Raw genomic sequence first — 14,128 nt, 5'->3', positions numbered from 1 at the left:
TTCAGGCCAACATAAAAGACTTGTTTAATTAAAATCAGTTTGGTGGGACCTGTGATATCATTGAAATTTCCTATACAGTAGCAGTTTTTACAACATTTACAAAAGCCAAATGAAAAAATGTATAAAAGTTTGGGAAATATTCCTCTGACAGACCAAACACAAAACACGACTCACATTAACTCACTGTATTGTGTGCAGAGGTGAGTGTACTCATGCAGTCATGCATAGCAACAGCACAGAAATATTTGTGTTTTCCTCCTGGTGGGAATTCAGTCAGTGTAGCGCCATTACACTGAGTCAAATTACATGAAATATTAAAGGTGTATTTTACAAGGAGGAAGTCATAAATGAATGATTCTCTGAAAGCAGAACTGATTTTTGCCCATGTTTGTTGCTTGTGCAATCATGTTCACTGACTGTAGGTCACATTTTACCACCTCCCGTATGTAAGCTTTGAACATGGATTTGAAATGTGCTTTTTGTGCATGATCATTTCAATGAGAAACATGTTTACAATGATTCAGATAAAATCTGGCCAACCCCTGTTTATTTGCTGTGTAGACACATAGAAACCAGTGTCTCAACAGTTATGGTAGAATATGGCAGAGTATGAAAATGAAACCTGTCTGTTGGATTTCCAGAGTCTGGAAATCCTCCAAAACCATGTACAACATAATCACTAGGGTTGTATAATATTGTATTTTTCCAGTGTAATATGACATTTATTTCCAAAATTCATCAATAGTGGTTTTGTTAAAATGATTTTATCTTAATGTCTCTTCAAATTTGTGCCACTGGATGACCTTCTGATCTTTTCATTTCTGGTATTTAATCTGCAAAAGCACACAAAAACTTGAATTGCCCCGTATGGTTTTACAGTAGAAAACAGTGTAGACGGCCACAGAACATATTCTGCATTCATTAGAAAATCAGACTTTGCCTGCTGGTAGAAATCCATCCTCTGTGTCTTTCCTCTGTTGCTTGCTTGTGGTGGTCTCCCAGGATGATAATGGCTAATCGAAAAGCCCTCCTTTGCACCTGGTGGGTCATAGATTGATAATGATACAGCTTCAACACACACTCATTTATACACACACACACTATACACATTACTCAAATGGCCAGACTCAGTTTAATTCACGTAATTAATCAATTAATGAACTTTGAGCACGTCTGTCTGCAGCGTGTGTGAGCTGGTGATCAGGCTTTACAAAGCAGACTTTAATCCTGTAAAAGTTCCCCTCAAATCTGCACACACACACACACACACACACACACACACAGCAAAGATGAGACGCATCACGCTGCAATACAAACACGGTTAATGATAGCAATCTGATTACACCTTCCAAGAGACTCCAGACCTTTGGATTTCGCTCTGTGCTATTAGAGCGAAGTTAATAGGTGGGCGAGGAAATGAATGGCTGCCTAAGTGAATGAATGTGTAATTAAAGAATGGGCGATACAGTCAATGTAATTAGCTTGTTTATGTGTGGTACAATGGATATAGGCAGGCGTTAAGGCCCTGTGCCTGCGGTGGCAGACAAGCAGAGAAGGGGAGAGAGAGAAGAGATAGAAGACGGAGAACAGGAGAGAGTGAGAGTGAGAGAGGGGGAAATGAATGAGAGAGTGAGAGAGAGAGAGAGCAAACTCCTTATTCAGGCCTTTTCTGCTCACTCGTCACATCAAGGCTCCAAATCAATCTGCAAATTGGTTTGTTCCTCGACAAGGTTACCAAATGACGGAGGATGGAGGGAATGGAGTGGAGAAGGTAGAGGCAGAATATGAGATAGAGAGGGAATATGTGAGAGCTGTAACGAGAGAGAGATGTGGTGGTGGTGGGGGTCCTGGTGTTGACGTATTATCTAATGCGGAGCTATGCGTGTATGTTTGTGTGTGTGTGTGTGAGAGAGAGAGAGCTGAAGGCCGACAGCGGGTCGTTAAACTATGGAGAGGGGTGAAGGATCCAGTTGATTGTTGTTTGTTACAGGTAAACTGAAACAGCTGAGTTATGGCATCCCGGCTTACAAACCACTTTGTCCATGTTGCAAACAGGCATGTGCACATGCTGGAATGAGTTTGTCCATGTGTGCATGTGTATGTGTGTGTGCAGTTCGTTGATGCACCCCCAGATGCTCCTGTAGCCCTGTCACAATGAAATGTGGGGCCCATTTCCGCTCATTCCCAGCTGAGCCTGTGGAATTGGGAGAGTAAATATATAAATAATAGAACAGATAAAAAATGGCAGAAGCTTCAAATGTGTTATTCTTCTCCTCTGACCTGAAGTGTGTGCTTCTTCTTCTGTGTTTGTGTTTCAGGAACACTTCACGCCGGAGTGTAAGTTTAAGGAGTGTGTATTTGAGAACTACTACGTGACCTACTCGTCCATCCTGTACAGACAGACCCAGTCGGGGCGAGCCTGGTACATCGGCATCAACCGGGACGGACAGGTCATGAAGGGGAACCGCGTCAAGAAGACCAAGGGAGCTGCTCACTTCCTGCCCAAACTCATTGAAGGTACAACAGATTAATTTTCCCTGTCTAGGTTTCTCTAGAGGCAGGGGCCAGTGAGAGATGCTTTTATTCTGTCTCCATCTTTGGTGCTAAGTGCTCGTTGTTGTGCTTCAAAGTACAATGAAGTCTTTGACCTTTAGGGCATTTAGGTGCGATCAAAAAGTTCTGTATCTGGTTTAAAATTGGCCACCAACCCCTTTGAAATAGTCACCTTGTGCAGTGATAACATCCCTCCCAGCGTTCCGGCATACGTGGAACGTTTGCTGGAAGTCCCATTCTGTAAGTGAATCAAGCACAACCTGCGACTCATGCTGGATCTCCTCCTCTGTGTCAAAACGGCAACCCTTCAACTTGACTTTCATTTTGGGGAAGAGGAAGACATCACGGGGAGCCAAAAAACTTAGGTGGGTGCACAGCTTAAAATGGCGCAGTAGAACTTGGCGTTGACAATCTGACTGCCATTTGGTCTCTGGGTCATAGGTGTAGACCCAACTCTCATCACTGGTGATGATCCTTGACATAAAGGTTGGGTCATTCCAGGCCTGTTGACTGAGATCCTTGCAACCTGGAGATGATGCTGCTTCTGCTTCATTGTGAAATCACAGATGTGCACCTGCAAGTGGCCACAAGAATCCATGTGACACAGGTCCAGACAATGAAACGTAGCGTAGCGTAGCGTAATGTAATGTAACATGGAATACAGACTCATGAAAGTTATTGTTTGCACCTGTTGCATGCATATTAACATGCAACAGTCTGTTCATTTGCAACAAGGACAGTCTCTGAACTTTTTGATCACACCTTGTATGCTCATGGCTGGATTACCAAGCACACAAAGAGGAAACTTACACCATTTAGGTCCAGTATCAACTGTGGCAGATTTATTTTTATTTTTTATACGGCTATACTTATATTGTTTGTTGATTTCAAACATACTGAAAATGCAAAACAAATCTCTTCCTATATTCCAAAGGACTTTTGAGAGTTGTAGCACTTGGATGTTTAAAAAAAAGGCTTCAGTAGCAACATGTGAACAGCATCACATGGCAGGCAACATGTAGATATAGGCCTATGCACAATATAAACACTTAGCTTACACAGCTGGTTTATTAAATCAGTGATTAATTCACCTAAGAGAGACACAACCTTTTTTTAAACCTGTGCCGAAGCATAATGATTATCCTACCCTTAACCACTGCCCATAATATTGTCATCCTTAAGTTTATTGCATCGCTCTACACTTTGTGTACTGTTCATAAACTTCTAATAGGGACTCGTTTGCTTTGTTTGGGAGCTACAATCCAGTGTAAAGATACTTTTTGCTTTTTGTTTATATTGTTTCATGTAACACTTTCATGTAACATGTTCACATTGTCAAAGCCCTGTGTGTGTGTGTGTATGTATGTATGGTGATTCCCAGTTATACCTTTGAATACTCTTAATTCATGGGAAAATAATGGGGAATTTTACAAACAATGACCCAATTTAACTCTGTGTGACCTTTTCCCTCCCCAGTGGCCATGTACAGGGAGCCCTCTCTACACGATGTTGCGGAGCAGAGTCCGCCCAGGAAAACGCCCAAGACCTCCAGTGACTCACCTGTGCTCCAGAACGGCAAGAAGGACCCTCAATCTAAAACCAAAACCTCCTCCTCCTAGCGCTCAGAGACACGGGAGGGAGGAGTTGGGGGGCGGGGGACACGGGGCACAGGCCACTGGGCACCAGCGGAAACCTGAATAGGGTTGTTAGGGCTAAACCCCCCCACACCTGCTGCCTGCAACACTGCACTGTAAAGTTGAAGAAAAGGAGCAGGTCTGGGCAGAGTGGAGCTGGCCAATGGGAAGCCCCTTTTACCTTCATAGACTCCCCCCCCCCCCCCCCCCCCCCCCCGACCCACATCTACACCAGCCCTCCACCTTCTTATTTAATAACCTCTGTGATTATCAGAGCCTGGGATTTAAAAGCAATAACTCCATGAAGAGGTGAACAGTCGCCTAGCATCGTATAGCATGTCACTGCAGCGTGTTTAACCAGCTGGAAGGAAATCCCACACGTCCACTAGATATCATCAGCGACAACCTTCCAGTCAACCAAATATCTGAGCAAAAGTCTTCCTGGTTTTACCACAAAGGGTGCAATGGTCAAATCCGTCCCTCTGCAGCACACAATTTACAAATGGGTTGTGTTTTTATTTCCCTGTGGGGTTCCATGCTAATGTTAGCCTGACACAGAGCCATGCAAATGCGATGCTGTCACAGAGACCCTTGCAGACTTTTGTTCTGCAGCCATCTGCTCAGTCCACATCTTCTGTGTGTGTCAGCGACTTTGTGAGATGGCCTGGATACTTGTCAGCCTTGTTTGTGTATGTATGTGTGTGTGCGTGTGTGTGTGTGTGTGTGTGTTCCCTTCTTCTTCCATTCACCTTTGGTGCGATTTGATTAGTTTGTGACATGGACTCAATTTTCCACTCGGCGGCACAAGAAAACCCCTCCCGTCCTCTCTGGCTCTGCTAATGGAGTCTGGGGCTGATCAGAATCTTTCGACCCTTAAACGAGGGGCCAAGAGCTCCCTCAGCACCTCGCATAACCACACACACACTCATTATTACACTGACATTTACACACACGCATGTAGGTGTGTGTACTGCGCGCACACACTTTAGCGCCCTGATATCTGTGAGCAACCACCGCAGAGAACGATCTCACGACTTAACACACTTAACACGATGACATGCATCAACACACACACACACACACACACATTCACAAATGCATGCAGACACATGGCGACATGGCGGTGTGCGTGAGCAGGTTCTGGGAGATGATGAGGATATCATCAGTGAGATGGGGTACTGATGGAGCCTGACTGCATAGCTTGTGATTGCACTGCAATAGGTTTTTTCACTGTTGCTGGCCATGCATTGCACAGATGCCTGAAGCCCACACAGTATCTGTCACTCTGTGTGGTACTCTTGTCTAAAAATAGACAGGACAAATGTGTTTTATTTGATCACTGCATCCAAAAAAAGAACATAATGTTGTGCATATAACAACAGTTTCTGCAGGTTCATTGCTACCCCATCACTGTCCTTGAGCCAAAAATACTCTGCCCACACCTTTGGAGTACAGTGTTCACCCATTTTTAAAGGGGCACTCCACCCATTTTACATGTCAGAGTCAGGTGATATGTCATGACGAGTACAACTCAACCTGTGAGCACTAGTATAGTTTTTGCTTAATCACGCAACACATTGATTATGTTATATACATCTCAAATCCCTACTACATAATAACTGTAGACATTTAAGTTATTTGATGTGTTTAAAAGCAGATTTTCCAGTATATACATATATATTAAAAAACATGCTTAATTTATGAGTGTGCTGCTTAGTTACAGTTCCCCACAATGCAGTGCACAAAGGAAATGGAGCTGCAAATTTTAAAACTAATTTTGAATGTGAAACAGTTTTGTGAACAACCCCCAAAACGACAAAAGAACATATACTCTGGAACATATATAGTTTAATTGTTAATACTGTACTTGACATGCAAACTGCAAAACAGTACACCAATACAATTAGTATGTAGTATGGGACTGGGATACGCTATAAGTCTTCTCACAGCTTAAATGGACAGTTTAAAAAATCAATGCAGCAGAACCAGAGGTGTCATCTTTTTTTATTCTTCTTCCAACTCAACCAGCAACATTTTGATGTGAGATCTGGGTGTGTTCTGTTGCCAGCCACTAATGTTCATTCTGCTCGCCTCAGGCAGAGATGAGGAGCAGGCTGCAGAGGTCTGGTGAGCTCACCTTTTTAAACTCTACACAGACAGATTTTTTTTTTACATTTTCAAACATCAAGCCCAACCCATACATTTCATCAGACTTTGTATTCCCTCTTTATTCTTTAAGTTTGGAACTTAACCAAAACCAAGTCCTGAGCTTCGTGCAACAAAACGGCCTTGCGGATCACCAATGAGGAATTTGTGAGACAGGCAGAGAGGGTCTGATGAAAGACGCTATGGAGCTTGGGACTACTCATGATATCTCGGCCTCTGCTGCTCCAATTTGAACCATTCCTTTTTTAAATCTGTTCCCCATTTTTATAGAAGTGCAATATTGAATCCCTGGAGTGCTCCTTCAAGTCTTTATTTGTTCATATGTGCAACACAATGCTTCACATGAATCACTTGCTTTCACACATTCACATTCAGATTTCTGTTAATCTGTCTGTAATCGTGGGCATATGAATTAGCAGAAATCTCTTCTGGAGACTTTGGTTATGATGCAGAGGAATCCAAGCCTTCTTTACTTGTCGTTTCACAAGTCCTGTACTGTTACCAGTATGATTTCTGTGACTGTTTTGTTGGGAGGGAAAATAAGAAAACCAAAGTCATGTATAAATAATGAAACTGATAGCTGTATTATATAATGTAAGAAGAACGATTATTTAAAAAAAAAAAGAAAATGGAAAGACATATGTGTTATATTTTACTTAGTTTATTTGGTAGGTTCTCCTGTTAAAGAAAGTAACAAGCAGTTTTAATATTTCTTCTCTCTTTTCTTTCAGGAGACCTTGTCTTGTGTGTTGCCATTTGTTCTTTCCATTCAAAGGGAAAAGCAATCATTTTTCATATCAAACTTTCATGGAACAATATGCTAGGCAGGGTAATTGTTTCTGCCTAATGTTTATGTATTGTTTGAAGCGAGGCAGTCCTGTGTGTTCAGGAGGTAGAGGAAAGGCTAGATTGATGATCAGGGCGCAGGAGGAGGAGGAGGGCCGACGCAAAGAAAGGAAACAGAAAAAGAAAGAGATTTTAAAGGGGGAAAATTTGCGATGATGAGCACAACAAAAAGAGATTTAAGAGGGAATTATGGTAATGTGGGCAGTGTTCCCTCCTGAACACACACTCTTCTCCTTCCATGCATAATCCTCCGCGCCCCTCTAACCTGTGGTTGTAAATAATAATGGCTGATAACCTGTGCAGAATGGAGGCGAGCTGCTGAGCAAAGTAATCTGCTACCTAAGATGATGAAACAAACTTTACCTCGGTTTTCCTGAGAAGAAATGTACTGAGGAAGGAAGGAGGGAGTGCTTAAGTGATGGCTTAAAGGAAAGGACGGAAAGATGGAAGGAAAAGGAGAAAGAAAGGATTCAACAAACAAACTATAGGAGGGACTTGAGAGCAACGAGGAAAACCATCTTTCACTTAAATAAATTGCAACCCATTAGAGATTTACTCCCATTCTTTTTAGATTTATTCAAAGCAAGTTACTATTAAAACCTCACATTCACACTAAAGACCTTAATTAAACTGTTAAACAGACCTTCAGGTTGATGTATTTGACCAGTCACCCCCTATGGATCTCTAAATCCAGAACACAATGTTTGACTATTATTCGCAAAGTAATTACACAAATGTTTAATTAAATGAGGCTCCTGCCTGCCAGAGTAGAATTAAGAGTGTCTGGGACTAGATGGAGAGATACTGTTAGATGGGAGGAGAGGAAGAACTCTGCAAACAGACAGAGCCACGATTTCTGTGACACCTACTATAGTAGAATTTAAGGGCTGGGAAATCTATGTTGCAATATTTTCTTATGTATGTGTCATATTTGTTGTTTTCAGAATTCAAGCAGATTTTGAATCGAAAGGCAAAAAGCTGTTAAGGAGAGTTAAGGGCTAAAATAGTTCAAGTAATTAATTCTGAGTGTAGAAATGATGAAAAAAAGAATGTGAGCTTTAGTTTAGATAAAGTTCGGACTATAAGCAATGCGTTGGAATCATGCACACAATGCTTGTTAAAGGGGCACTCCTCTGATTTTAACTCAATATAGAACTGCTCACACTGTGAGGTATGAGGTTTTAAATAAGTTGGCATTTCTAAGGCAATTGAAAGATATTGTTGAGTTGCATTATGGGAAATGTAGGATCAGGTGTTTTTGACCCATACTACAGACTAAAAGCCAGGATATCTCAACTTCTGTTGTTTTGATTTTGAAAATTCTTTCAAACATCTGTCTCTCGTGAGTCTCTCAACTTTATGAAAGTGCAACACTAAATCGCAGGAGTGGCCCTTTAACCCTCAAAATAAAAGCAGTACTATTTTCAGTTGATACATATGCCTGCACAGATGCAAAAAATAATAATAATAAAAAATAGCACATGAGGTGGATTTGTAGAGAGGAGGACATGAATTCAGATTTGATTTGTTTGCAGTATTTTTAGGGTTACAGTCGCCTCATTTCCTGCCTCAAACTCTGAGTTAAAATGGCATTTATTAAATCGAGCCATCAGGAGCTCTGTTCAATCCCAATGACTGAGCGTCAGTCAACACTGACATCTAGTGAGCGATGGATTCATATCTCACTATCGAGATACTCATACTATGTGTGGACTCAGCAATTAAATGCAATCCATTACAAATGATCCATCGGCCTCTTAAAAATGCATCAGTCATCAGTATCTCACTGTAGAATATGCAGATAAATTAGCTTTTTATTCCGGTTTGCAGACTGTTATTTGAATTGTCACCCGCGTGCTGTTCAACCAGAATTCACCATCTGTTTGTGACATTTAAATTTCTGTTCATACCCATATTTTTTTTTTTTTTTTTTTTTGAGTAATCTTATAAATAGTCACCTGTTTTTTCAGCCACATCTTTACTCTGAATACTGTATTTTTTGCAGAAGCTGTAACAGATATTATCTTTTGTATTTATGTTATTGATGGATTATTTCAAGTGGGGGGGGGGTGAAGATTTTAGAAGAGGAAGTGTGAAAATGTGTATCCTTAACTGTTTGCAGTGTTACTGATTTCACTTTTATGGTTGCAGAAAGGTAGAGTTTACTGAGTGTGGAAAGTTTGCTTGAGTGTGTGTGTCCCACAGCCTTGTGTGTGTGTTTTTTCTCTGCTGTACGTCCTTTGTGAAGTCTGGAATCAGCTTCTCTGTTCCAGCCTGTCTGCTCTCCGGCCTTCAGGCTTCACTTCAAATGATTCTCTTTGAATTACAGGATGTAAAGATTGCCATTTATCTCGCCGGCCGTCTATCTGAGCACATGTTTGATTAGTGAAACCCCACCCCCACCCCCATGGCTGAATTTACTGCGTTTAACTCACTGATAAATGTCTCTGGATTCGGCTCTAAGTGTTACATATTGGCCCTTTGGAAAGCCTGGCATCGCCATTTCTTTAGACTATATGAGAAAAGATGAGAGAGGTGTGAATGTGCGTGTATGTGTGGTTATCGAAGGGGGTTAAATGATGTATATCTGATTCAGCTGCACGCTTCGCACATCTCACACACACGCACACACACACACACACTTCTCTCCCCGGGGACTCCCTTCCCTCCCGTTTCTCCCGAGTCAGGGCCCTCCCTGCTTACTGAGCGAATTACAGCTGCAGAGAGGGTCATCCGGGGTGGTGAAGGACTCAGAGAGAGAGAGAGGGAGAGAGAGAGAGAGAGGCATGTGTCACACACTGTAGTGTAGCTAACTCATGCCCTCACATCCTCCCTTTGATGTTCCACTTCCTCTACGTGATCGCTTTTGCAGACACAACTTCCCTGTAACCTGGAGGCAGTATGTTTGTCCATGTGTGTGCGTGCAGCGTGTGCACACAGCATGCATGTTGATACACTCATACATCACACTCATCACTTTTGGTCTTTGTGTGTAATCGTTGTGTAACTGTGATTGAATATCTGTGTATGTCCATTATGTGTATCCAAGAAGAGAGGGAATGAAGTATGGAGAGAGAGAGAAGGGGAGAGAGGAAAATAGAGGATAAATCAGAGGCCAAATCAATGAGCACGAGTCCTTGGGCAGAAAGCAATAAACTCCATTAACAAGGTGCAGCCACATTATCTGGGAGGGTGTGGGAAAAAGAAAGGATTAATATTGATATAGAAACCAACTGCGTGTTTTATTAGAGCTTTTATTTTTCTAACACTTTGCCCTTTTTGTGAGCTGGGTTGCTGTTTAAGTGTGTGTGTGTGTGTGCGCGTGCGTGTGCATTACTTTGAGGTGGAGTCCCTTCACCACATCTGCAATGCAGCAGAAAACACAAAAAAGAGAGGGAGGAAGAGAGAGAGGCTCACGTGCTCCGACAAAAGAGTGACGCCGTCCTCGGACGGATTTTCTCTCTCTCCCTCTTTCTTTTTTTTTTTTTAGCTGCTTCATGAAAAAAAGTGCTTTTATATTGGAAACCAGAGCACCTAATGTCACATCCTGTGTTGCATTAAACAAACAGATTAACTTCATGTGTATATAAAAACTGGGGCTGTGTTTTTAAAGGCACACCCACAGTCCCTGGACACATCTGCATTGCACACAGCACCCTGCACCAAGCCAGCGCAGATGTGGCTAACTGGGGTGACCTTTACAAACAGATCATGGAGGGACTTCACCTCTTGCAAGCTAATGCACCACCAATGTTTTAGTGGTGACTTTACACTGTAAACTATGCTAAAAAAAAATGTGTTTATTTAGCCCTTTTTCAAGTGTACTTTTTTTTTTTTTTTTTAAAGAAAGTATGGATTGTGTTTTGGGTATTTCTCAGTGGAAGTACTGTGACCTGTAATGAAATGATATGAGAAACTCTAAGTGTTGGTATCCATTGTAATGCCCTTTCTAAATCATTGTTAGTCTGTTCATGTGTGTTTGTTGATTTGATGTGTTTATTTTGCTGTTTAAATGCATATCTGTATCTACTCCCCTGTTACGTGATGTGGGATATTGAACAAAAAGGCTCAGCCTACAAAGAAAGGATAACATAGTACACCGGTACTGAGGGGTCTCAAACCTCTTCCTCCTGATCCCCCAGAATCCTCCAGCGCTCACTCGTCAATCAAAGACCGACCGACTCACTGACTGACCTCCGACCTTCGATCTCTTAACGAGATTTTAATTGGCTCACCGGCAGCATGTGGACTGCTCATTCACCGTCTCTCCCTCAAACACACACAAACACATCTTCTACCTGCGTGTGTTGATTCTGTGATCAATCCTTGAAGGATTTTTTTTTTTTTCCTTTGTACTGCATGGACGATCCAACTTATTGTGACAAAGTCTTCCAGAAAAGATTTTAAGGAAATCACCATAATCTTACTTTCCTTCTTGTCTTCCAAATGCAAAAAGAGTGCTTCAGTCTTCCAGCTATCAAAGCCACAATGACACTATTTTTGTATTCAAATGGGGCAAAAAAAATTATATATCTATATATCTCTATATATAAATATATCCATGCAAATGTGGTTGGGGTGCACTAACTCCCCCTGTTGCTGGCAAGGTGGAATAACATGACTACTAAACACCATCCAAATCCATGGATCACTTGGAGAAAGTAGCTGAGAAGGACTACAGAGAGCCATGGGACTTGCAGTTTGAAACTCCTGGGTTGAGGTAGAGGATCACAGATGGGCGGGATTACAAGCATGCATGCGCCAATCATTTACTGGACACCTTTGAAGAAACAGTCCTTACCCAATATTTACTCTTAAACCCCTTTAACCTCTTAAACCCCCCCGACCCTCGTCAACACTCTATTATCCCAAACTTGTCTCTGCATTTGCAATATGATCTGTATTTATTTCTATAATAACTTACACAAAGTCAAGGGAGACGTATTATTGGATATAATTGAATAAAACAAACTAATATATTTGTATGATTGTAATGCTGGTCTCCTGAGAGTTTCTTTGGATGTTTTGATGTGACATATGATTGTACATGTTTACATTTAGAACTGTTTACATGTCTTATATATTTTAGTACTTAGCTACACCAACACATCTGAACTTCACCTGGCCTAAACTACAGTTCCCATAATGCTTTGGTGTATGTAAACAGGAAGTGTAATGTCTCCACCATTGATTGAGAGAGTTGCACTATGAGCTCCAACTTGAGCCCTGTTTTGTTTGTGTGTGTGTTTGTTTGTTTTTTGAAGCCTGTTTTAGCTATTAGCAGTTCCCGTCTGCTGTGTCCTCACTGATGCGCTGACTTGAGGACAAGTTAAAAACTTGATTTTGAGGTAAGCATCTTTTTTTCTATGATTTCTAAGCAAATTTATGGGTGTTAATTAATGATGGAGATAATCACATTCTTGCAAAGTGTAAGTCACTGTGTATCTAATGTGTATTGTCTTTGTGTATTTGACTGAGTTATGACTCTGAGAGTGAGTACAGTTTTGATGTGAATTGTGGAAACTGAGCACTGAGAGTTTTAACTTTAAATGAACCATGTGCCTTTACTGCTTCTGCTGGTGGTTGTGGCTCAGGAGGTAGAGTGGGTTGCCCATTAATCAGAAGGTCAGTGGTTTGATCCCTGGCTGCAAAGAAGCCATGGGCAAGATACTAAACCCTAAACTGCCTCCAATGTGTGAGTGTGTTACTATGCGTGAGTGAATGGGTGAAGGTCCCTGGAGAGTGCTTTGAGTGTGAGATAGTGAGTATGACTAGAAAAGTGCTATATAACTGCAGTCCATTTACCATATTGGCTAAACTCTAAACACATTTCCTGGTTATAAAACTCTGGACCAAGGATTTATTTTCCTTAACAAATACAAAACAACTAAAGCATGACAAAATAATAAGAAGAAAAATCCTGCACCACTTCCAAGGGCATTATAATTATGCATATTAAAAGAAATAATGCTGTCCCATACAGCAATACGAGGACTGTCAGCAGCAGATGCTTCAACTAAGTACAAACATCAACTTTAATTATCACTTTGAGCACAGACAGGACAGAAAGTGAAAGTCTGCTTACTAATTCATCCCCTCTGTTTGTGTTGACAAGACATCAGCCTGATACCTGCAGACAGCTGTTAGCTGCTGTTAGCTCAATGCAGGGACAGACTAAATAAAGTAGAATCCACACACTGATCATTTTACTTCTTATCTCTTAACCAGATATATCTTCAGCAAACACAAAGCTCAGATCAGATCTCGCAGACGTGATAGTTATTTTTGTGTACATTGTAATAACTCAGTTTCCACAAAGTATGCAGCCCTAACTGAACCACTTAAAAATAACTTTCTTGAATGAACAGCACATTGATTTAGCTTTTATGCTAAATTTATGCTAAAATCTCATATCCACCACCACAAAATCCTGTGTTGGTTTGTTTTTGCTCTCAAGCCACAAAATTTGTTGGTAGCCCACACGAACCGAGCACAATAAGCAAATGCCCTGCAGTTCATTTGAACCAAACCAAACAGGTCTGGAAGTAGTTCCAAATGTGTACAAATCCAGGTCCATGAATGGTTTTACCAGTTTAGTGTGGATAAAACCTGACTGGACTGCACAGAGCACTGACCTCAACTCCATCCAACACTTTTGCAATAAACTGGAATGTAGACTGGGAATCAAGCTGCATCACTCAACATACAGTAAGTATTGCTCTTCACTGATGCTCATGTGGCTGGATGGGAACGAATCCCTGCAGCCAGATTCTTTTGTAGAGGCTTGTTACAGCAACATAGTAATCTCCATACTTTGGGAATAACTTGTCCAAGAATCACATACTGGTGTATTGGGTGTGTTTGTGTGTCGACAAACTTTTTGGCTATAAGGTGTACTTTGATTACTTTCGATTGAACACGAACTTCAA

General features: G+C 41.4%; 1 protein-coding gene across 2 annotated transcripts in view; it reads left to right on the top strand.

The window, feature by feature from the left end:
- The window catches only part of fgf11a (fibroblast growth factor 11a), a 109,472-nt gene extending 97,279 nt beyond the window's left edge, over positions 1-12,193 (top strand). Inside the window, exons 5-6 of one of the 2 annotated variants that reach the window (XM_051075438.1) lie at positions 2,319-2,517; positions 4,030-12,193. In XM_051075438.1, coding sequence (XP_050931395.1) covers positions 2,319-2,517; positions 4,030-4,172 — 342 coding nt within the window. In that variant the 3' untranslated portion in view covers positions 4,173-12,193. The remainder of the gene's footprint in view (positions 1-2,318; positions 2,518-4,029) is intronic. The other variant, XM_051075439.1, reaches the window with a different exon arrangement.
- Positions 12,194-14,128: the final 1,935 nt, after the last annotated feature.

Source organism: Lates calcarifer, linkage group LG14 (genome assembly GCF_001640805.2).
Source record: "Lates calcarifer isolate ASB-BC8 linkage group LG14, TLL_Latcal_v3, whole genome shotgun sequence".
In the NCBI taxonomy this organism is placed as follows: Eukaryota; Metazoa; Chordata; class Actinopteri; family Centropomidae; genus Lates; species Lates calcarifer.
Note: the sequence above shows the minus strand (reverse complement) of the source record. Positions and strands in the feature narration are given on the sequence as shown.